Below are 18440 nucleotides of genomic sequence, written 5' to 3'. Positions count from 1 at the left end.
AGATCCTAGGGGTTGTCTAGGCTCGGGCCGGCCGACCTAGACTCCTCTAGTCGGCGTAGAGTCGAAGAGAGGCGAAGAATTTGGGGATTGAGAGGCTAAACTAGAACTAGACTAGAACTACTCCTAATTGTACTGGAAATAAATGCGAATAGAAGTTGTATTAATTCGATTGATGATTACAAATCGGCCGTAGACCTCTCTTTATATAGAGAAGGGGGGCTGGACCCTTTACACGACTGGATTCTGGGTTAATTCCGCAAATCTAGCCAACAAACATAGCACAAAACTCGGAACCCTAAACTACTCTGCGCATGCGCGGACCGTCCGGCCCACAGGCGCCGGACGGTCGCGGACCGTCCGGCCTCAGGGCCGGACCGTCCGGCCGCTCAATATGGTGCTCAACAATAGTCATTATTCACAATAATTAATGTTTTTTAATCTGGTTTAGTCACTGGAACCAAACGAGATACTTTAGCTACTTAACTTTAGTCACTAAAGCTTAGTCTAGTGACTAAAGTAGCTAAACATAGCCTAAATTCACTAATGAGATCGACGAGGACGGTATGGTGTGATGTTGTTTGGAGGTGGACGGTGGACCACGGAGACGGACTCTCCAAAGTGTTCCTCTGCAGATGGGCTCAGGCGGTCAGACCTACTTGCAGAAACAGAACTACTTTCCAAATTATTTACTGAAATACCCTCTCCTTCACTAGGGTTTAGGCCGTTATGCCCACCTCCGGCGCCCCAAAACCTCCATGGCCGGGGCTTCAATTCCCGCCGCCTCCTCGTCCCTTCTTTCCACCTCCACCTCCGTATCCCTTTATTGGACCACCTCCACCCCATGATTAGCCGCCGCGCGGCGGCCACGGCAGCCCTACGCGCCTCTGTGCGGCGTGCCTGCTCTTCCTCCTCCCGCGCCGCCGACCCTGACGACCAACTGCTTGGCCTCTTAGAAGCCCCTGAGCCGCAGCGCGGACCCCGCCTCTCATCCAAGGACTTCGCCTTTCTTCAGGTGCCCACCCCTGTCCTCCACGCCGCGGCCCTCCCGCCGCCGGAGGCTGTTCTTATATCCAAGGCGATCCGAGCCTACGCCTCCGACTTTGACGGGAAGGCGGAGCGGTTCCTGCGGCGGCACCGGGACTTCCTGAACGACGCCGTGGTAGTTGCGGTGCTCAGGTCGGTGCGCACCCCGGAGCTCTGTGTCAGGTTCTTCCTTTGGGCCGAGCGGCAGGTGGGCTACAGCCACACCGGCGCCTGCTACAACGCGCTGGCGGAAGTATTGCATTTTGACGATCGTGCTAGGACCACCGAGAGGCTGCTGAGGGAGATTGGGGAGGATGATCGTGAGGTACTCGGCAGATTGCTCAATGTGATAGTACGGAAATGCTGCCGCCACGGAGCTTGGGCCAAGGCGCTGGAGGAGCTCGGGAGACTGAAGGATTTTGGGTACAGGCCGTCAGGTGCGACCTACAATGCTCTGGTCCAGGTGCTTGCAACCGCCGGACAGATGGACATGGGTTTTCGTGTGCAGAAAGAGATGTCAGAGTTGGGGTTCTGCACGGATAAGTTCACAGTTGGGTGCTTTGCACAGGCGCTATGTAAGGAGGGGCGATGGTCTGACGCACTTGTCATGATAGAGCGGGAGGATTTCAAACTTGACACAGTGTTGTGCACCCAGATGATCAGTGGACTGATGGAGGCCTCCCTTTTTGATGAGGCAATTTCATTCCTTCATAGGATGCGGTGTAACTCTTGCATCCCTAATGTGGTCACATATAGAACACTGCTTGCTGGATTTTTAAAAAAGAAGCAGCTTGGCTGGTGCAAGAGGATAATCAGCATGATGATGAACGAGGGTTGCAATCCAAACCCCTCCTTGTTTAATTCTCTTGTGCATAGTTATTGCAATGCCAGGGATTATCCATATGCTTATAAACTTTTAAATAGGATGGCTGGTTGTGGTTGCCCTCCTGGCTATGTCGTATACAACATTTTTATTGGAAGCATATGTAGTGGAGAAGAATTGCCAAGCCCTGACTTGTTGGCATTGGCAGAAAAAGTTTATGAGGAGATGCTGGCTTCTAGTTGCGTTCTTAATAAGGTGAACACTGCAAATTTTGCTCGATGCCTTTGCGGTATGGGGAAATTTGATAAAGCATTTCAGATCATTAAGTTGATGATGAGAAAAGGCTTTGTACCTGACACGAGCACATACTCTAAGGTGATTACCTTTTTATGTGAGGCTATGAAGGTAGAAAAGGCTTTCCTTTTGTTTCAAGAGATGAAGAGTGTTGGTGTTATTCCTGATGTTTATACATACACAATTTTGATTGATAGCTTTTGTAAGGTTGGGCTCATTGAACAGGCGAGGAGCTGGTTTGATGAAATGGAGAGTGTCGGCTGCTCCCCAAGTGTAGTAACATACACTGCCTTGCTTCATGCTTACCTCAAAACAAAGCAGGTACCTCAGGCTAGTGACATTTTTCATAGAATGGTTGATGCTGGCTGTGCTCCCAATACCATTACCTACAGCGCACTAGTTGATGGCCTCTGTAAGGCAGGTGAAAGCCAAAAGGCTTGTGAAGTCTATGCCAAAATGATTGGAACATCTGACAATGTGGGATCTGATTTTTACTTTGAAGGCGAGCACACAGACTCCATTGCTCCAAATGTGGTCACATATGGTGCACTCATAGATGGTTTGTGTAAGGCACACAAGGTGGTTGATGCTCAAGAATTGCTAGATGTTATGTCATCGAATGGGTGCGAGCCAAATCACATTATATATGATGCATTGATTGATGGCTTTTGCAAAGTTGGAAAGCTTGATAATGCACAGGAGGTATTTTTTAGGATGTCTAAGTGTGGCTACTTGCCTACGGTGCATACATACACCTCCTTAATTGATGCGATGTTTAAGGACAGAAGGCTTGATCTAGCCATTAAAGTTCTCTCTCAAATGCTGGAGAGTTCTTGCACTCCTAATGTTGTCACTTACACAGCTATGATTGATGGGCTTTGCAGAATAGGCGAATGTCAAAAGGCCTTAAAGTTGTTGTCAATGATGGAAAAGAGGGGATGCAACCCAAATGTTGTGACTTACACTTCTCTCATAGATGGATTGGGAAAATCTGGTAAAGTTGATATGAGTCTTCAGCTTTTTACACAAATGATCACACAAGGGTGTGCCCCTAATTATGTTACCTACAGAGTTCTGATAAACCATTGCTGTGCTGCTGGTCTTTTGGATGAGGCACATTCACTGCTAAGTGAAATGAAGCAGACTTACTGGCCAAAATATGTGCAAGGATACTGCAGCGTAGTTCAAGGTTTTAGCAAGAAGTTCATTGCTTCTCTTGGATTGTTGGAGGAGCTGGAGTCACATGGCATGGTGTCAATAGCTCCTGTTTATGGGTTGCTCATTGATAGTTTCTCCAAGGCTGGCAGACTGGAGAAAGCCTTGGAGTTGCACAAAGAGATGATGGAAGTCTCATCATCACTAAACATAACCAGCAAGGATACATACACTTCATTGATCCAGGCACTTTGTTTGGCATCTCAGCTTGAAAAAGCATTTGAATTATACAGTGAAATAACAAGGAAAGGTGTTGTGCCAGAACTAAGTGCCTTTATTTGCCTCATAAAGGGGCTAATCAAAGTAAATAAGTGGAATGAAGCCCTGCAGTTGTGTTACAGCATGTGTGATGAGGTCAGTCCACTTGTCACATAGCTCCTCCAGCTAAATATATCTCTGTATTATTAGGCAAATACTCCATCCGTCCCCTATCTTAAGATCACAAAGATGTCCTAAGTCAAATGTTTTTAACTTTGACCGTTAATAACAAAATAATCATAAATATTGACTAAAATGAAACTATTAGATTTATTATTAAAACATTTATCACAATATATAATTTCTGTATTTTAAAAATAATTATTTTTATAGATACTGTTTGTCAAAGTTTCAAAACATTGACTTAGGACAAACCTTCGTTACCTTAAGATAGGGGACGGAGGGAGTATCACATTAACCCCCCTGAACATTTTTATTGTTAACTATTTGTTGATTTTGTTCAAAATAGTAAAAGTGTAATTTTGAAAAGGCTTTGCAATATGACATCGATTGCCTCATCACACTTCTAGCTGCACTAAGTTGTGCCCTAATCTTTTTTTTTATGCTGCTGTATCATACACTTTCTGGATGGTTACTAATATCCGGTATTGGACCAGGGTGTGAACTGGCAGAGCAACAACTCTTTTGATGGAGGCTAGAGCTTTGTTTTCTTACATGGTTACTCCAGATGAAAGCATTGTCCCATAAGAGCTTATTTTGATTGGGGTGATTTGGTTCAAATTCAAACCAAAGTTATTTTAATGATTCCTGTTCCGAACATCGCTCTAGGGAGTCATTCATTTCTGACATCTTACTGGAAGATTACAGTATGAAGTGGTTACCAAGGAGATACGGATTAAAATGTGCTTTTGTGCAACTCATTGATGGATTGGGAAAACAGCACTATGTTTTGATTAAAACTGTATATGTTCATATATAACCTTTCTGGGTGCTGAAGGATAAAGTGAAGACCTTCAAAAAACTATGTGCAGTCAAGCTCACTCATGTAAGCACGGTTCTAATTCATAATGGTGGCCAATCTATTATGATGTTAGCTGATTATCATCATATTTGTGCTCTTATACAGTATGGATTATCAAATTCTCTCTTTCAGTGCTGCACGCCATTTTACATTGTCAGTGGGTGATGACCGAAGTAATTTCTGACTTACCTTCAGATGGACAAAGGATCATCTCAATGTCTATCAACTTCTGTATATAAGTTGCTGATGGTTAGACACAAGGGTGAAATATGTGGTGAAAGAGAACTTCTGAAATCCATAATTCTCTATTCATCAGTTCAGTGATTCATCCTTATAGCTCCTTCCAGTGTTTTTGCTCTCGTAATAGAGCAATAAAGATATGATGAAATCACAAAAATGTAGTCAAATGTACTGCAGTTCACTACTTCACTGTACAAATGTAAAAATTACTTCAAGTTAAAATTTATTTATTTAACCTGTTGATATCCGGTGATATTCTATCAAAGCAAATCATTTCAGCCATTACTTTTGGATCATCAAAATTTGACCTTGTTTTATTTTGCAAGTCTTTACTACTACAAGGGCCAGTTTGGAAACTCTATTTTTCCAAGGGATTCCTATTTTCACAAGGGAAAATGAACTAATTTCTTATTGAAAAATAAAAATCCCGTTGAAAAATAGAGTTTCCAAACTAGCCCTAAAGCATTAGTTTCTATCGTTCTACCGTCGATTTGAGCATATATTTTTAGTGTCTAATCTCTCCACTTTCTGATAAAAATAAGTAAAAATTGTGTAGAATCCATAGTTGTTGGCTCCACATTCATACCCACTTAGCTAATAGAACATGTAAGGCTCAAGCACAGCACGATGATCGGGCTACTGGTCCGTGCTCAGGCCAGGTTAAACTGCTGTTTTTTAAAGGTTTCAACCTTGTTTAAACAACTATCGTATTTAAATAGGTCTATTTACGTGATAATCTAACTATTGTTAATTAATTGAGTACTTAATGATTCACCGCATGTTGTACGCATAGAGAACTTCGTTGTTTTATGCTGCGCTAATATTTCAGTGTTGCATCCTTGCATGGCTTGTATTTGCTGGGCCAAATGAGTTTTCTGGTTCATCTGCATCTCTTATATTATGTATTACGATGGAAGCATAGGGAAAATGATTCCTTGAGCTTTTCCAGAAAGAAAATATCGCTTCTGCGTAGAAAACATTAAACTTCTGCTTTGAATTTGCGGCTGCGACTGAAAAGTTAAGGAATGCACGGCTCTTCGTTGCATTTTGTAGCCATGGCACTGCCCTTCGATTGATTTGGTAAGTGATGTCAGTTATTACTTAATAAGGAACGCACGGCTCTTCATTGCTTTGTGTGGCCAGGGTTGATTGAATTCGTAAGTGATGTTAGTAGTAGTGCTTTTGCATTCCTTGTTTAGTTGGTCAGGAGGAGCCTCCATATCCGATTAAATCCGGTCTTCTGATGCCTGTGTGTGTTTTTTTTAAGTCTTGAGATTTCCAACGAGCATCATATCTTTAAAGAAATTACACAAGTTTTTGCTGATGTCATGGCACTGAACGGTTCTTCCATGGAGAGGAGAAAGAAAAACAGACCCGGTTCGAGCGGGAAAATTGTAACCCATGCCAGCAGGGCTGCACTCCGGTAAGCTGTTTTGTTCATTGCAAATGCTGGAGCGTTGTCGATTTGATGAGAGATGGTGCCATATACGATCCACCGCCGATCAGGTGGGTACATCCAATATTTTCGCTTTGCCGGCCCAGCCAATCCTGTTGGCCACTACTGTGCCAATAATTCAGTCCGGGCCATTCCATTTTCGAAAGAAACCCCCGTAGCCAACCTTGAGTAGCTGGGCGGGTGGACGATTCCTCCGCTGCGGGGAACCTTTCCATTCCATGGCACGCGCCCGCGCCGTCTTCTTCTGGGATTTGGATTTGGGGTTGGTCCTTGGGGGTACGAGTCCCATCCGTCACGCGACGAATGGGATGCTCCCACGTGAACGAGCATGGCGCTTTGCCTCACTTGCTCTCTGGTCAAGATTATCATGCCAGCGACGGTTCGATTCCTCCAATCTGACGATTCACTTCCTCCACGTAGCCGGGCTCCGTGCCTTTCCTGCCCTGGATCTGTTTCTCCGAAAGGCCCCCGTGTTTATAAGTACAGCATCAGCCTTCATTTGATCAGATGAGAGGCCACACTCCGAAAGAGAGCCACTCCTTCCTGTATCCTGCAAGTGGGAACACACAGCATCAGAAAGGGAGACGGTTTTGAAATCACAGGAATAAAATGGGATTCCATGCAAGAACAATTGTAGTAGTTAATCCTTATCTATCTATCTATCTCCCCCCGCTTCACGTCCCTCCCCTCCTCCCTCTTTTACCTCAAGCCCATCAAGTCCGCAGAGACATATTCTTGCTATGATAGAAAGATTAGGGGCATTTGTAAATCATATTCTACACTAAGCGCTGACCCTCAAGAGCTCATATTCTGCCAGGCAAACTAGGAGGGATGTATGGAGCACGAGGAACTTGCGTACAAAACTTACTAGCACCATATGCTGTCATAACTTCCACGTCACAATTCGCATTAACAAACCTCTTGATGGAATGCGGCGTAGGTAGGAGCACCGTAGGCGGTCCAAGTGAATCTTCCTGGGGGTCCTGAGCTGCTGCCCACCCTATAGATAGTACATTAGGCTGTGCGCACTGGGGAGCGCTAAAGCCTACTGCATAGATATGCAGTCAAGAAAATGCTGCAGTGAGGCACTCCATCCACGACTGCAAATATACAGAGGGCATGGGAAACGCCATATATAGCGTTCAACTCCAAATCTCTCTCCTATCCTTCCGTCGTGGGAGTATGGACGTATACAAGGCGGCAGACACAGCCACACAGGGAGGCAGAGTGAAGTACAAAAAAAATAATATAGTATGTGAAAGTTGGTATAGAGTTGAGATATAGAGTAAACATGATAGCGGAAGATTGTGGTATAGAGTAGATAATCTTGCTGACGAGGACAGAATATTCTTTTTAGAGTACGGATTTAGAGTAGTATGAGTGCGGATAGCCTTACGACAGTAAAAGCTATACATTACGCCAGTAAAAGCTATCTTGTCCATATTGTTGGGACGACTATAATAAGTTACAATTGACACAAACGAGGGATTCAGCGGCTTTATTTATGACATGGTACTAACCGGTCCATCCAGCATGCAGATAAGCAAACTGCGTTCAGTTTCAAATTTTTCTGGCAACTAAAAAGAAGAACTTGTATAAGGACAAAACCGCAACATACCACCTTATCATCATTATCTAACACAGCAGTGCTGTTTTATGGTCTTCAGAGGATGAACAAGACTTGATTCTGAGTTCTAGATGCCGCCGTGCACTGAAATAAGCCACACAGCTGTACCACTAATTTGCTTCCCCCAAGCATATCTATCTTAGTAAAAGCGGTACCAAGTGAATTAAAGAAATCGTTATGTTGGGAGCAGGCAGAGAACAAGTGTCGATAAAATCTCTTACCACTTTTTATCGTTGAAGTCTAATATTCCCATCAAATAATGTTTCGCTTGAGGCCCTCCACCATTTGTAATGAGAAGGCAATCTTCATCACAGCAACATTAGAGTGGAAGCTTTAATGAGCACGCTCTAGTAAAAACGATCTCCAGGAGTTCCTGCATTCACTGAGGACTAGTTTAGGAGTAAGAGGATTGAGGAGGTTAAAAAATCTCTCCACCAGGTCAGTAGTCTCTTCCCAGGCATGTAAGTTCTAGCCTGTACATATCAAAGACATAGAAGATTACCAACCAAGTACTAGGGAATTCCGGCTCGCTTTCCTCATTCACCTAGTTTATTGAAAGGGTGAGGGAATGTTCATGCTGCAAGGAAAGAGGATGAGGTGTCAATCTGACAGACAAGTCAAAAGGCAGACCACTTTTCAGGAGCATATCATGTCTAGCTAGGGTAACACTGTAACAGATATAGGGAATAAGTGAGTGCAGTCATCAGATTTTATTCACCAATGTGGGGTTACCATGGACACTCCTGTTTTTTTTTCTGTAAGCCCAGATAGTGGACATACAGGCCTACACTGTCCAGTAGTGACGACCGATATAAATATATGCATCTTAAAGCTGAGATTCTAAGGCATCTAGAGCACACGACTCCTGATATCATGAAAGCCTTCAGCACTTCAGGTTACAAGTATAAATAGGACACGTACCTGCACCCATCAGTGCACCCAACTTCACATTTGAGGCCAAATCAGCTTCTTTGTTCTCTAGAGAGCGGGCCTCAAAATAGCATTCTTGACTAACCATGTCAAGGGACCCACTAGTAGTAGGACATGTAGTAGGTGACATTCTGGACCCATTTATTAAAACAGCCTCACTTAAGGTTCTGTACAACAACAAGGAACTGACCAATGGATCTGACCTCAAGCCATCACAAGTAGCAAGTGAACCAAGGGTTGAAATTGGTGGGCGCGACATGAGGAACCTTTACACTCTGGTAAGTCCATAACTAGTTCATTACGACATTGAGCAGTATTAAGTTTAGTTAAAGTGAATACAAGGTATCAGGGTAAATAAACAATCATATGCCTAGCTGCACAAGATCTCTGTTTTTATAAAACTAAGTACACAATCTCTTACTTGTAACATCTGCTTTTGGAGTTCATCACCTTTAATTGTTTTCAGTGCCCACATAGCAATGAAAACAAAGAATCTCAACTTTCCATAAGTTGTACAATTTTTTTTATGGATTGAAAAGGACCTCTGCACTTGCATTTAATTTCATGCACCATCCGTATGTTCGACAGCATCGGCACATGTACCTGCATCTTGTACATGGTGCTGACTAGAATAAAAAGTTATGTCATCAACAACTACAGGAAGTTTGAATTACTATAGTAAGATGCATAAATACATGTCATATGATATGAGTTTTCGCATTTTAGTAGTGTTATGACGATTGACGAAGACCTTTAGAGACACCAGTGTGTAGTTGGATTCTAAAGAGCGATAATAATAAAAAAAGAGACAAAGAAAGGTCAAAATTGACATGAAAAAAGACAATAAAATGAGACTTGAAAGGATAAAATATACCAAAGATTTAGTCTTAAATAGGAGCGAATGAAAAACAGCTATCTATGTGACTGAACCTTGATTTATGGCTTCTTTTGACTTTCAACTCTAGCCTACTCCAATTTACTTGGGACTAAAAGACTTTATTGTTATATGACGAGGTTATTGTAGTAGTAACATTAAAATAAGTCTGCATTAGAGACTTTCTTTTTGTGTTTGAGAAAAAAGGCTTTATTTCATTCATCAGGGTTAACAGGTACCTTAAAAAAGAATGCCTAGATTGCGCTGGTTAATCAAATAGTATCTTTGTAATTCTCTGAATAAAAGATAAGGAAGTGTGGTAACAATTTCAGAGAACAAATGCTAAGCACCTGCTACTGAATAAGGGAACTATTATGTTTAGTTCTGAGATATTTCCTCAAGATAACAAGCTAACCCTTGCTACTAGGTGATGGTGGATCCAGACTCCCCAAGTCCAAGTAACCCAACAAATAGAGAATATCTTCATTGGTAAGTCCTGGAACTTTTCACAATTATTGGAAAATACTAATTCTACTACTTTGATGTGACAAATCTAAAATAAATACATGTCACAGGTTGGTGACAGACATCCCGGAATCAGCAAATGCTAGCTATAGTGGGTTCTTCCATTCTGTACTTCTCAATTTAAGTACTCCCTATGTCCCAAAATAAAATTCGTTTTAGGTATTTATTGGATTCACACAATACTTGATGTATGTATTTTATATATGTGTCTAGATGTATCTTCATCTATTTGAATATAAACATAAAAATCAAGAGCTAAAACGACTACTATTTTGGAATGGAGGGAGTAGTTCATTACTTCAATACTTATATTAGATTCTAAAGTAAATGCATATGGTGTTCCTCAAGATGACATGTACATATACCTCATTGCTACACAACAAAAAATTGGCAAGTATATCATCTCCATTTTCTTGAAAAAATGATAATATAAAGGTTACCACAGATTATGCAGCCTGGACGGTAAGCAGCTGCCTGTCATGTCTACAGCACCTATCAGTGTCAGAAAATTATTTGAATTATATTGCTAAAAGTTGTGCAAATCAATGGTACCAAAAGTGGATTTAATTAGTTCATCTCAACTTCTATTTTTAGCTCAATATGAGCATCACTGTAGTTTCCGTATTTTAAAACCTAAAATTTGCCACAATGACTGTTCATCTCACGGTATTTACACAGATGAGAACAATGTTCATACTAACTCACTGTGACATGGTTGAACAAATTTTATTACAGGAAATGAAATTGTCAGCTATGAAAACCCAAAGCCATCTGCTGGAATACATCGCTTTGTCTTTGTACTCTTCCGCCAGTCTGTCCAGCAAACCGTTTATGCACCAGGATGGAGACAAAATTTCAACACGAGAGACTTTTCTGCGCTCTATAATCTTGGACCTCCAGTGGCTGCAGTTTTCTTCAATTGTCAAAGGGAGAATGGGTGTGGAGGAAGACGATATATTAGATAAATACCATCTCACTGACTGTGCACTGCAAGAAGGAATATTAATTAAATTTTAAAAAAAACATGGCCAGCCACTTCACAAAGCCATGATAAATGCTGGGCCTTGAAATGTAGCTTCATTTGAAAATTACTTCGCCACATCTGCAAGTGCAATGAATTTAGCTTACAGTTTCACCATCTTGAACAATGGTCTGTCCCAAGTGAGGCAAACCTGCATATTAAAATTATTGTTCTGGTCGTGTTCAAAAGCATATACCCCCTTCATCAAACTAATAAGTTAACTACATTGTAGTAGCGACAAAATAAATCATGCTTTTGTTTTAATGTAACTGCATAACCATTGGCTGACACTCGCCGGGTGTTTTATATGCACTTTCTCATCATAGAAAAAAATACAGAGGAAAGAGCTTACATAGTCACATGTACTCCATATAAGAAAAACTTCTCAACAATAGAAAATGGCATACCCGTTCACATATGCACAGACGATTCTAGCTGACGCCCGAAATGGCGTCACTGAATCACCAACACATGGGTGCACCTTTAAACGTGTACAAAAAAAAAGTATCACAAATTATGAATGGATAGTACCGGATGCAGAATTTGAGGGGGAAAATCAGCACACAAAGAACATGACTATTGATATCGCGTCCCAAAGCAGATCATTATTCACGAAGTGTAATTTTCAAACATAAAATGGCATCCATTCCCAATGCCTCAGTGTACATCCATTTCCAATAATGCTACAATAATATCGTCGCCTCTTCTCAACGCACAGCCAACTATTAGAGATTCTGAGAAATACCCAAAATAATCAGAATACAGCATGGTGCCAAGAAACCACCTAAAGCTGTGCACAGACCAAACAGGCAAACACATTTTGATACAGCATCACTGGAATCTGCCATGTTTGTCGCATTGCTGCTAGCAATCAAGACACACTGATATTACTGAAGGACTTTATAAATTTGGCAGGCAACAGTAACAGACAGTAACCCAATAGGAACTTTACTGCCGCTCAGTTCAGAATTAGCTTGGATTAACCTCAAGTTTGCAAAATTGCACAGCAGAGATGAATTCCATGTAAACTAAAAGGCTATGTAAACTGGATTCAATCTTCACATACAACAATACAAAAATGATGTATGTCATATATAGTCATGTTTGTGGTGATCAAGAGCGTGCAAAGAAGTAGCCAAGCAGGACATAGTGCAGCTCAGCTAGCAAGCTTGAAGGCATCAATAAACAGGCCATATGTGAAACCCATCTTGAAATTGTTGAGGAGAGCAATGGGGAAGGTAACCTTAGGCCGACTGTAATAGAACTTTGTCACATACTCTGTCAGCAGGACACAAACAACCGCTGCTATAACATCATTCACACCCAAGGTACCGAAAGAGAGCGAGATTGTCTGTGCAACGTAAAAGCCGCCAAGCAACGAGATGCCACCAAAAAGAGCTCGCCTCGATCGACTTTTAAAATAGTCCCTTGAGAGTTCTGGAATGATTCGGATTATGTCAACCAGCCTTCGACGCCCACCATTTCCCTGCACTGCACGGATTCTGGAATACTTGTAAGAGGATTTCTGTGCGAAGTTCCTATAGGTCTGCGTGAGAAACCTTGTCTCTAGATATAGCCCATAGCTTGGAAGACCCACAGCAATAGAATTTGAAACACTTGACATTGAGATATTTGCACTGCATAGACAGAAATATTTCTTCCATCAAACAACCAGCCATAAGAGATGACATTGTCATTGTGCATATATAGCAAAATAAAAAGATCCAGAATACAAATACAAGTAAAAAGGGAAATAAATTATGCAAAATACAAAAAAAATGGTATGTGCAAGAAATAATAGGACTATAATGAATGACCATATTACCTGCAGCATATTCAGAGAAAAAACTCAACCAGCAGGGGGCATGACCTCTCCCTAGGCAATGTTTTTAACTCAACCTTGCTCGTTGACAAAATCCCTGAACCCCATGTTTGCCAATGAGAGGATTGTTTTAACCAGACTAAATTCACTGCCACAGGGAGTTGGACCCAAGTGCTGTTTTAGGCTGTCTATTGCTCCAATGATTTAGATATACAGTGTCCTTGATGAAACTACCAAATATCACTCTATTAAGCCATTTCTAATAGTTGAAAATGCTTGCACTGAAGGGATATATGCATTAGGTAGTTGCAAATTCCTAACTTTTTGCGCACATCAAGAACCATTAATAACAACATATTGTTAGTCAGCGGAAGTGTATAGTGGTTCCCGTCATGCCCCAGTATACGCATAATGTACTTTTTTATACTTAAGTTTTTCTTATAGTGCATTAGTTTAACTGGTCAACACAAACTTACTTAACTACACACTATCACGATTTACAGATTTGGAAGACAATGACAGTAAGGCACCAAATCTCCAGCTTCTGACCATACCATTAATTAATATAATCAAAGAAAAATATAGAACATAAGCAAGAATATCACTGAGTTGCCAAAACTCAGTAATGGTCACTTCCTTAAAGGAGGGCGTGGATGGGGATTCGTTGCAAGGAACAGTAATGGTCACTTCCTAGAAGGAGGGTGCGGCAATCTCACAAGAGTGGCGAGTCCAATTCAAACTTGCTGCCTTGTACAGTTTGGACAGAGTAACCCAGTTGGGAATGTCAAGATTATTGTGTCGACCCATGCAAAAGAGCTAACAAGGGGCCTGACTTTGGTGGATCTTGATCAAAGTGTGGATGAGAGCTTTTTCAGCAAACCGGAGATCTTATCAGCACTTCCTTTGATTACTGTAGTGTTCGGCAACATAAGGAAGAAAAATATAGAACACAAGGAAGAATATCACTGAGTTGCCTAGGGGGAGGTCATGCTTCAAGCTGGTTGAGTTTTTTCTCTGAATATGGTCATTAGGGCTGCAAACGAGCCGAGATGAAGAAAGAGGCTCGGCTCGTCTCAAAGTCGACTCGTGAGCTACACCTCAATAAATATTATTGTATTGTATTGTGAATTAATAGTATATAAATGTGAAATATAGTATCATCATTCAACATTATGAGTAATTTAAATAATAAACTGTCATATATCCATCACCATAGGCTAAGGATCTAGTCTGATATCTATAAAATTATCCAATATCCATCATTATCCTATAGGTTAAATAATTTGACACAGCTCGCGAGCCGGAACGAGCCAGCTCGGCTCGTTGCACCAACAAGCTCAAAAACTTGGCTCGGCTCGCGAGCCGGCTCACAATCCTCCAGCTTATTTTCCAGCCCTACTCGGTCCTCGATGGTCGGGGCTTCAATCCCCGCCGCTTCCTCCTCCTACCTTCTTGCCACCTCCATCTACATATCCCTTTATCACACCGCCTCCACCCCATGATTAGCCGCCACGCGGCGGCCACGGCAGCCCTATGCGCCTCTCTCCGTCATGTCTACTCTTCCTCCTCTCGTATCGCCAACCACGACAACCAACTGCTTGGCCTATTATAAGTTCTTGAGCCGCAGCGCGGATCCCGCCTCCCATCCAAGGACTTCGTCATTCTTCAGGTGTCTACCCCTGCCCTCCACGCCGCGGCCCTCCCGCCGTCAGAGCGATCCACAATCACATTATATATGGTGCCTTGATTGATGGCTTTTTGCAAAGTTGGAAAGCTTGATAATGTTGAGCTTGTTGGTGCGATGTTTAAGGACAGAAGGCTTGATCTAGCCATTAAAGTGCTCTCTCAAATGCTGGAGAGTTCTCGCACTCCTAATGTTGTCACTTACACAGCTATGATTGATGGGCTTTGCAGAATAGGTGAATGTCAAAAGGACTTAGAGCTGCTGTCAATGATGGAAAAAGAATGGATGCAACCCAACTGTTGTGACTTACACTTCTCTCATATATGGATTGGAAAAATCTAGTAAAGTTGATTTGAGTCTTCAGCTTTTTACACAAATGAGCACACGACGGTGTGTCCCTAATTATGTCACCTACAGAGTTCTGATAAACCATTGTGCTGCTGGTCTTTTGGATGAGGCATATTCACTGCTAAGTGAATGAAGCAGACTTACTGGCCAAAATATTTTCAAGGACACTGCAGCGTAGTTCAAGGTTTTAGCAAGAAGTTCATTGCTTCTCTTGGATTGTTGGAGGAGCTGGACTCACATGGCATGGTGCCAATAGCTCCTGTTTATGGGTTGCTCATTGATAGTTTCTCCAAGGCTGGCAGACTGGAGAAAGCCTTGAGGTTGCACAAAGAGCTGATGGAAGTCTCATCATCACTAAACATAACCAGCAAGGATACATACACTTCTTTCTCTGCTATGTTGGCTCGACAGGGCTCGGTGGCGCATGTCTAGGGCTGAACAATGGCGTCTGTGCGGGCGTGCGGCCACGGCTCCCAAAATCTCGCGTTGCATGGGACTGGCGGAGGACCCAACAAAATCAAGGTGTTGCACTGTTGCTAATGCAACAACAACAAAAAATCACAACACAATCTAAAGTAATTCATAGCTACAAAATAAGTGATGATTGTGGAAAATACCTTATTTAAGAGTTATAGAGATTATAATCCACTTACAGCCAAATGTTATATAGAGAATAAAATCTGAAAATAAAGAAAATGAGTTAATAATGGCAAACTGAAGTAAAAATTGTTAAACGAGTTTATTGGTCAAAATAAGAAAAACATACAAGCCGCTGGTTACCTCAGTGGTCGCCTATGCGCCGCGCACCCTGTTAAATTGAACAAACATCCTTTTGTTACTCGTCATCGTGCTGCCTTTTCAGTTTCCAAACAAATAAACAGAGAAAGCCTGTTGTGCAAGAGGAGGAGAAGGGCAACGGTAGTCCCACCTTTTCTTGGGTGGTGATCCCAGAGGAGGTGGAGACCAGGCGCCTCGCGCTGCTGCTGCGTCTTGGTACTCGGCCGCCTTCCGCTTGTGTACCGGAGCCGGTACTGGGCGATGGAGCCCCTGGCAGCGGCAAGCCAGTCCCGGTGGACCGACGGAGTCGCGGAGGGCCGGAGGCGGTCCTGGCCTCCTGGGACCTAGGCGGAGACCAGTGCCCGGAGGAATTACTGGTGGGCTGGCGGCGGCGTTCTGGTCGAAACCCGGCGGAGGCGAGGAGACGAATCTGTTGGTGAAGAGCTGGCGAGGATACGATTTCTTCTCGCGCCGGGCTAAGGCTATGTCAAGTTTTTTGGTATTACAGTACTCATATGGAGCGGCTTCTCTATAATAGTACTTCTAATAGCAACTCTAACAAACTGGATATATAGGCCCTGTTTGGAAGAGCTTCACTTCAAGAATTTCAATTTTGTTCGAACTTCTTCAACCCAAACAGGTCCAGCTCCACGAGCTTTAGTTTTTAAAAAAATCGAAACTAGAGGCCCGTTTCATGAAATTGATGAAGCTCCTTAGAGGGTGCTTCAAAAACACTGTTTTTATATCTCCTCATGAAGCTGTACGAAAATTACCCACCATGCCACTGGTTACGCAACATACAACTTCCGTTCTCTCTGGTGACAACACACTAATCATCAAGGATAATTAAGGAAATCCGCACAAATCAATTGTACTATATAAATTGGAGTCCATATACAAACCAAACGCTCCTAGAACTCACATTAATAATTTGATGGAGTTGTTTTATAGTAAAACTGGAAAACCAAAGCTGAAGCTTTTGAAGCAAAGCTCTCTCAAACAGGCCCATAGTTTTGTAAAGATAAATTTAGTTAATAATAAAAGAAGAAATATCTAATAAACTATATAAACGTCTCTTTAAATTTAGTGTTTCTCTATCTCTCTACATTTACTCTCTATTTTTGGATAGTCTGCTAAACTCTCTATTTAATCTATAGGTTTATTCAGGCTGTTGGATTAATCTATACTTTTTCTGTAAAATCGATTTTAGAGAGTAGTTACATCAGTAAATTTGACTAGCCTTTTTAGTTAATCTCTTAGAGTTGCTCTAAATGAAGAACTTATATTTTACCATTATTTCACCAATTTATATTTTCTTCTCTTGTTTTCTATCACCCGAAAAAACAAACGGTCACAGCAGCATTGTCAGCTAAGAAATAAACATATGTGGAAATTCTAAAATGTTGGATAGTAATAGTAGTATTTTCATAATTCTGTGCAGGGTAGAATAACTGCACGTCTGCAGATTTAACAGAAATAAAATATTTTAACTTACTGTGTTTGACATGACACAATTATAGACATGAGAATTTTTGGGGAGGCTAGCCAGGTAAATAAAAAATATTAAAAACATTTCTCTTTTCTATTTTGCTTTTTTTATGAAGGGAAAAAACCTTGTATTTTCATTTCCAACAAGTTAAAACTAAAGTGAACTCGTCCGTTTGCAAGTGATAGATTACAAGAAAAGAAAAATAGAAATGGATAAAATAATATAAAATATTGTTATATAGAAATTGTTCGCTTGTAAGTATCATTATAAGTATCAATATAGAGAAGCTCAATTTAATAGTATTATTGTAAGAAGCCACTAAGACTAACAAAATAGTTGAAAAAAACTCGTTCAATATATCTCATCGCTTATCTTATCTCTTATTTTAAACTTCACTCTGTAAACAATGTCGTTTATAGTTTTGCGTCTCTTATTTTATCATGTCTATTGGAGACAGTCTATGAGCTTGTTTGGTTCCTTTATTCACGTAAAGTTTTAGTCGGGTGACTAAGTTTAGTCTCTACCCTATTTTGTTGCAGGGACCAAAAGTATTCAAAATATATTAAGATAGTTTGAGGGACTAAAGATTAGTTTCTCTATTTCAGTCTCATTTAGTTTCTAAATAGTCAAACGGTGGGACTAAAACAGAGACTAAACTGTTTTAGTCTTTAGTCCCTCAAAGGTAACTAAAAAGGACTAAACTATATTAATTTCACCTTTTGGCTCTCATTTATTCAGTTGCACTAATGGTACGAGAATGTTAAGGGGCATTTTAGTCTTGTTAAAAGTCATTTATTGCATTATGAATACTTTTAGTCTTTACAACCAAACATGATAGAGAATAAATTTTAATCCCTTGACTAAACTTTAGTCCCTAGAATAAAAGAACAAAACAGACCCTAAATGATTTTTAAGACATTGTTTGGTTAGAGGGATAGGGACTAATCTTTAGTCTGTGGTTTTTAGTTCTGTTTAGTCTCAATTTTACTAAACAGAAGGACTAAAGTAGGGACTCATTGACTATAGTCTCTAGTCCCTCACATGGGTGCTAA

General features: G+C 41.3%; 3 protein-coding genes across 21 annotated transcripts; 2 read left to right on the top strand and 1 right to left on the bottom strand.

Annotated features, from left to right (window-relative positions):
• The first annotated feature begins 599 nt into the window (after positions 1 to 599).
• On the top strand, positions 600 to 5090 carry LOC103646293 (pentatricopeptide repeat-containing protein At1g06710, mitochondrial). Of its 3 annotated transcripts, none has more exons than XR_562121.4 (3): positions 600 to 3709; positions 4231 to 4619; positions 4701 to 5090. XR_562121.4 is itself a non-coding variant. In XM_008671022.4 (2 exons), exons 1-2 carry the CDS (start codon positions 842 to 844, stop codon positions 4270 to 4272), a joined length of 2910 nt encoding a protein of 969 aa, XP_008669244.2. In that variant the 5' UTR covers positions 657 to 841; the 3' UTR covers positions 4273 to 5090. The 3 variants fall into 3 exon arrangements, 1 of the variants encoding a protein (XP_008669244.2); XR_562122.4 differs by having other exon boundaries at positions 657 to 3709; positions 4728 to 5090; XM_008671022.4 differs by having other exon boundaries at positions 657 to 3709; positions 4231 to 5090.
• Positions 5091 to 6128: 1038 nt separating this feature from the next.
• On the bottom strand, positions 6129 to 16410 carry LOC100191833 (OJ991113_30.19 protein). 17 transcript variants are annotated; one of them, XM_035964488.1, is made up of 7 exons: positions 16051 to 16406; positions 15903 to 15930; positions 15740 to 15802; positions 8840 to 12905; positions 8421 to 8495; positions 8140 to 8291; positions 6129 to 6841 (listed from the first exon to the last, which is right to left on the bottom strand). In XM_035964488.1, exon 4 carries the CDS (start codon positions 12890 to 12892, stop codon positions 12425 to 12427), a length of 468 nt encoding a protein of 155 aa, XP_035820381.1. In that variant the 5' UTR covers positions 12893 to 12905; positions 15740 to 15802; positions 15903 to 15930; positions 16051 to 16406; the 3' UTR covers positions 6129 to 6841; positions 8140 to 8291; positions 8421 to 8495; positions 8840 to 12424. The 17 variants fall into 17 exon arrangements, with proteins under 17 accessions (XP_035820381.1, XP_035820379.1, XP_023157193.1 ...); XM_035964486.1 differs by having other exon boundaries at positions 8425 to 8495; XM_023301425.2 differs by having other exon boundaries at positions 8140 to 8300; positions 8425 to 8495; positions 9270 to 12905.
• LOC100127530 (uncharacterized) lies at positions 8843 to 11296 on the top strand. The gene is made up of 4 exons (NM_001112786.1): positions 8843 to 9126; positions 10150 to 10211; positions 10298 to 10338; positions 10983 to 11296. The coding sequence occupies exons 1-4, from the start codon at positions 8935 to 8937 to the stop codon at positions 11210 to 11212; spliced, it is 525 nt and encodes a 174-aa protein (NP_001106257.1). The 5' UTR covers positions 8843 to 8934; the 3' UTR covers positions 11213 to 11296.
• Positions 16411 to 18440: the final 2030 nt, after the last annotated feature.

The sequence above is a fragment of the Zea mays genome, chromosome 2 (assembly GCF_902167145.1).
Source record: "Zea mays cultivar B73 chromosome 2, Zm-B73-REFERENCE-NAM-5.0, whole genome shotgun sequence".
NCBI lineage: Eukaryota > Viridiplantae > Streptophyta > Magnoliopsida > Poales > Poaceae > Zea > Zea mays.
This window is presented reverse-complemented; position numbering and strand designations above follow the sequence as displayed.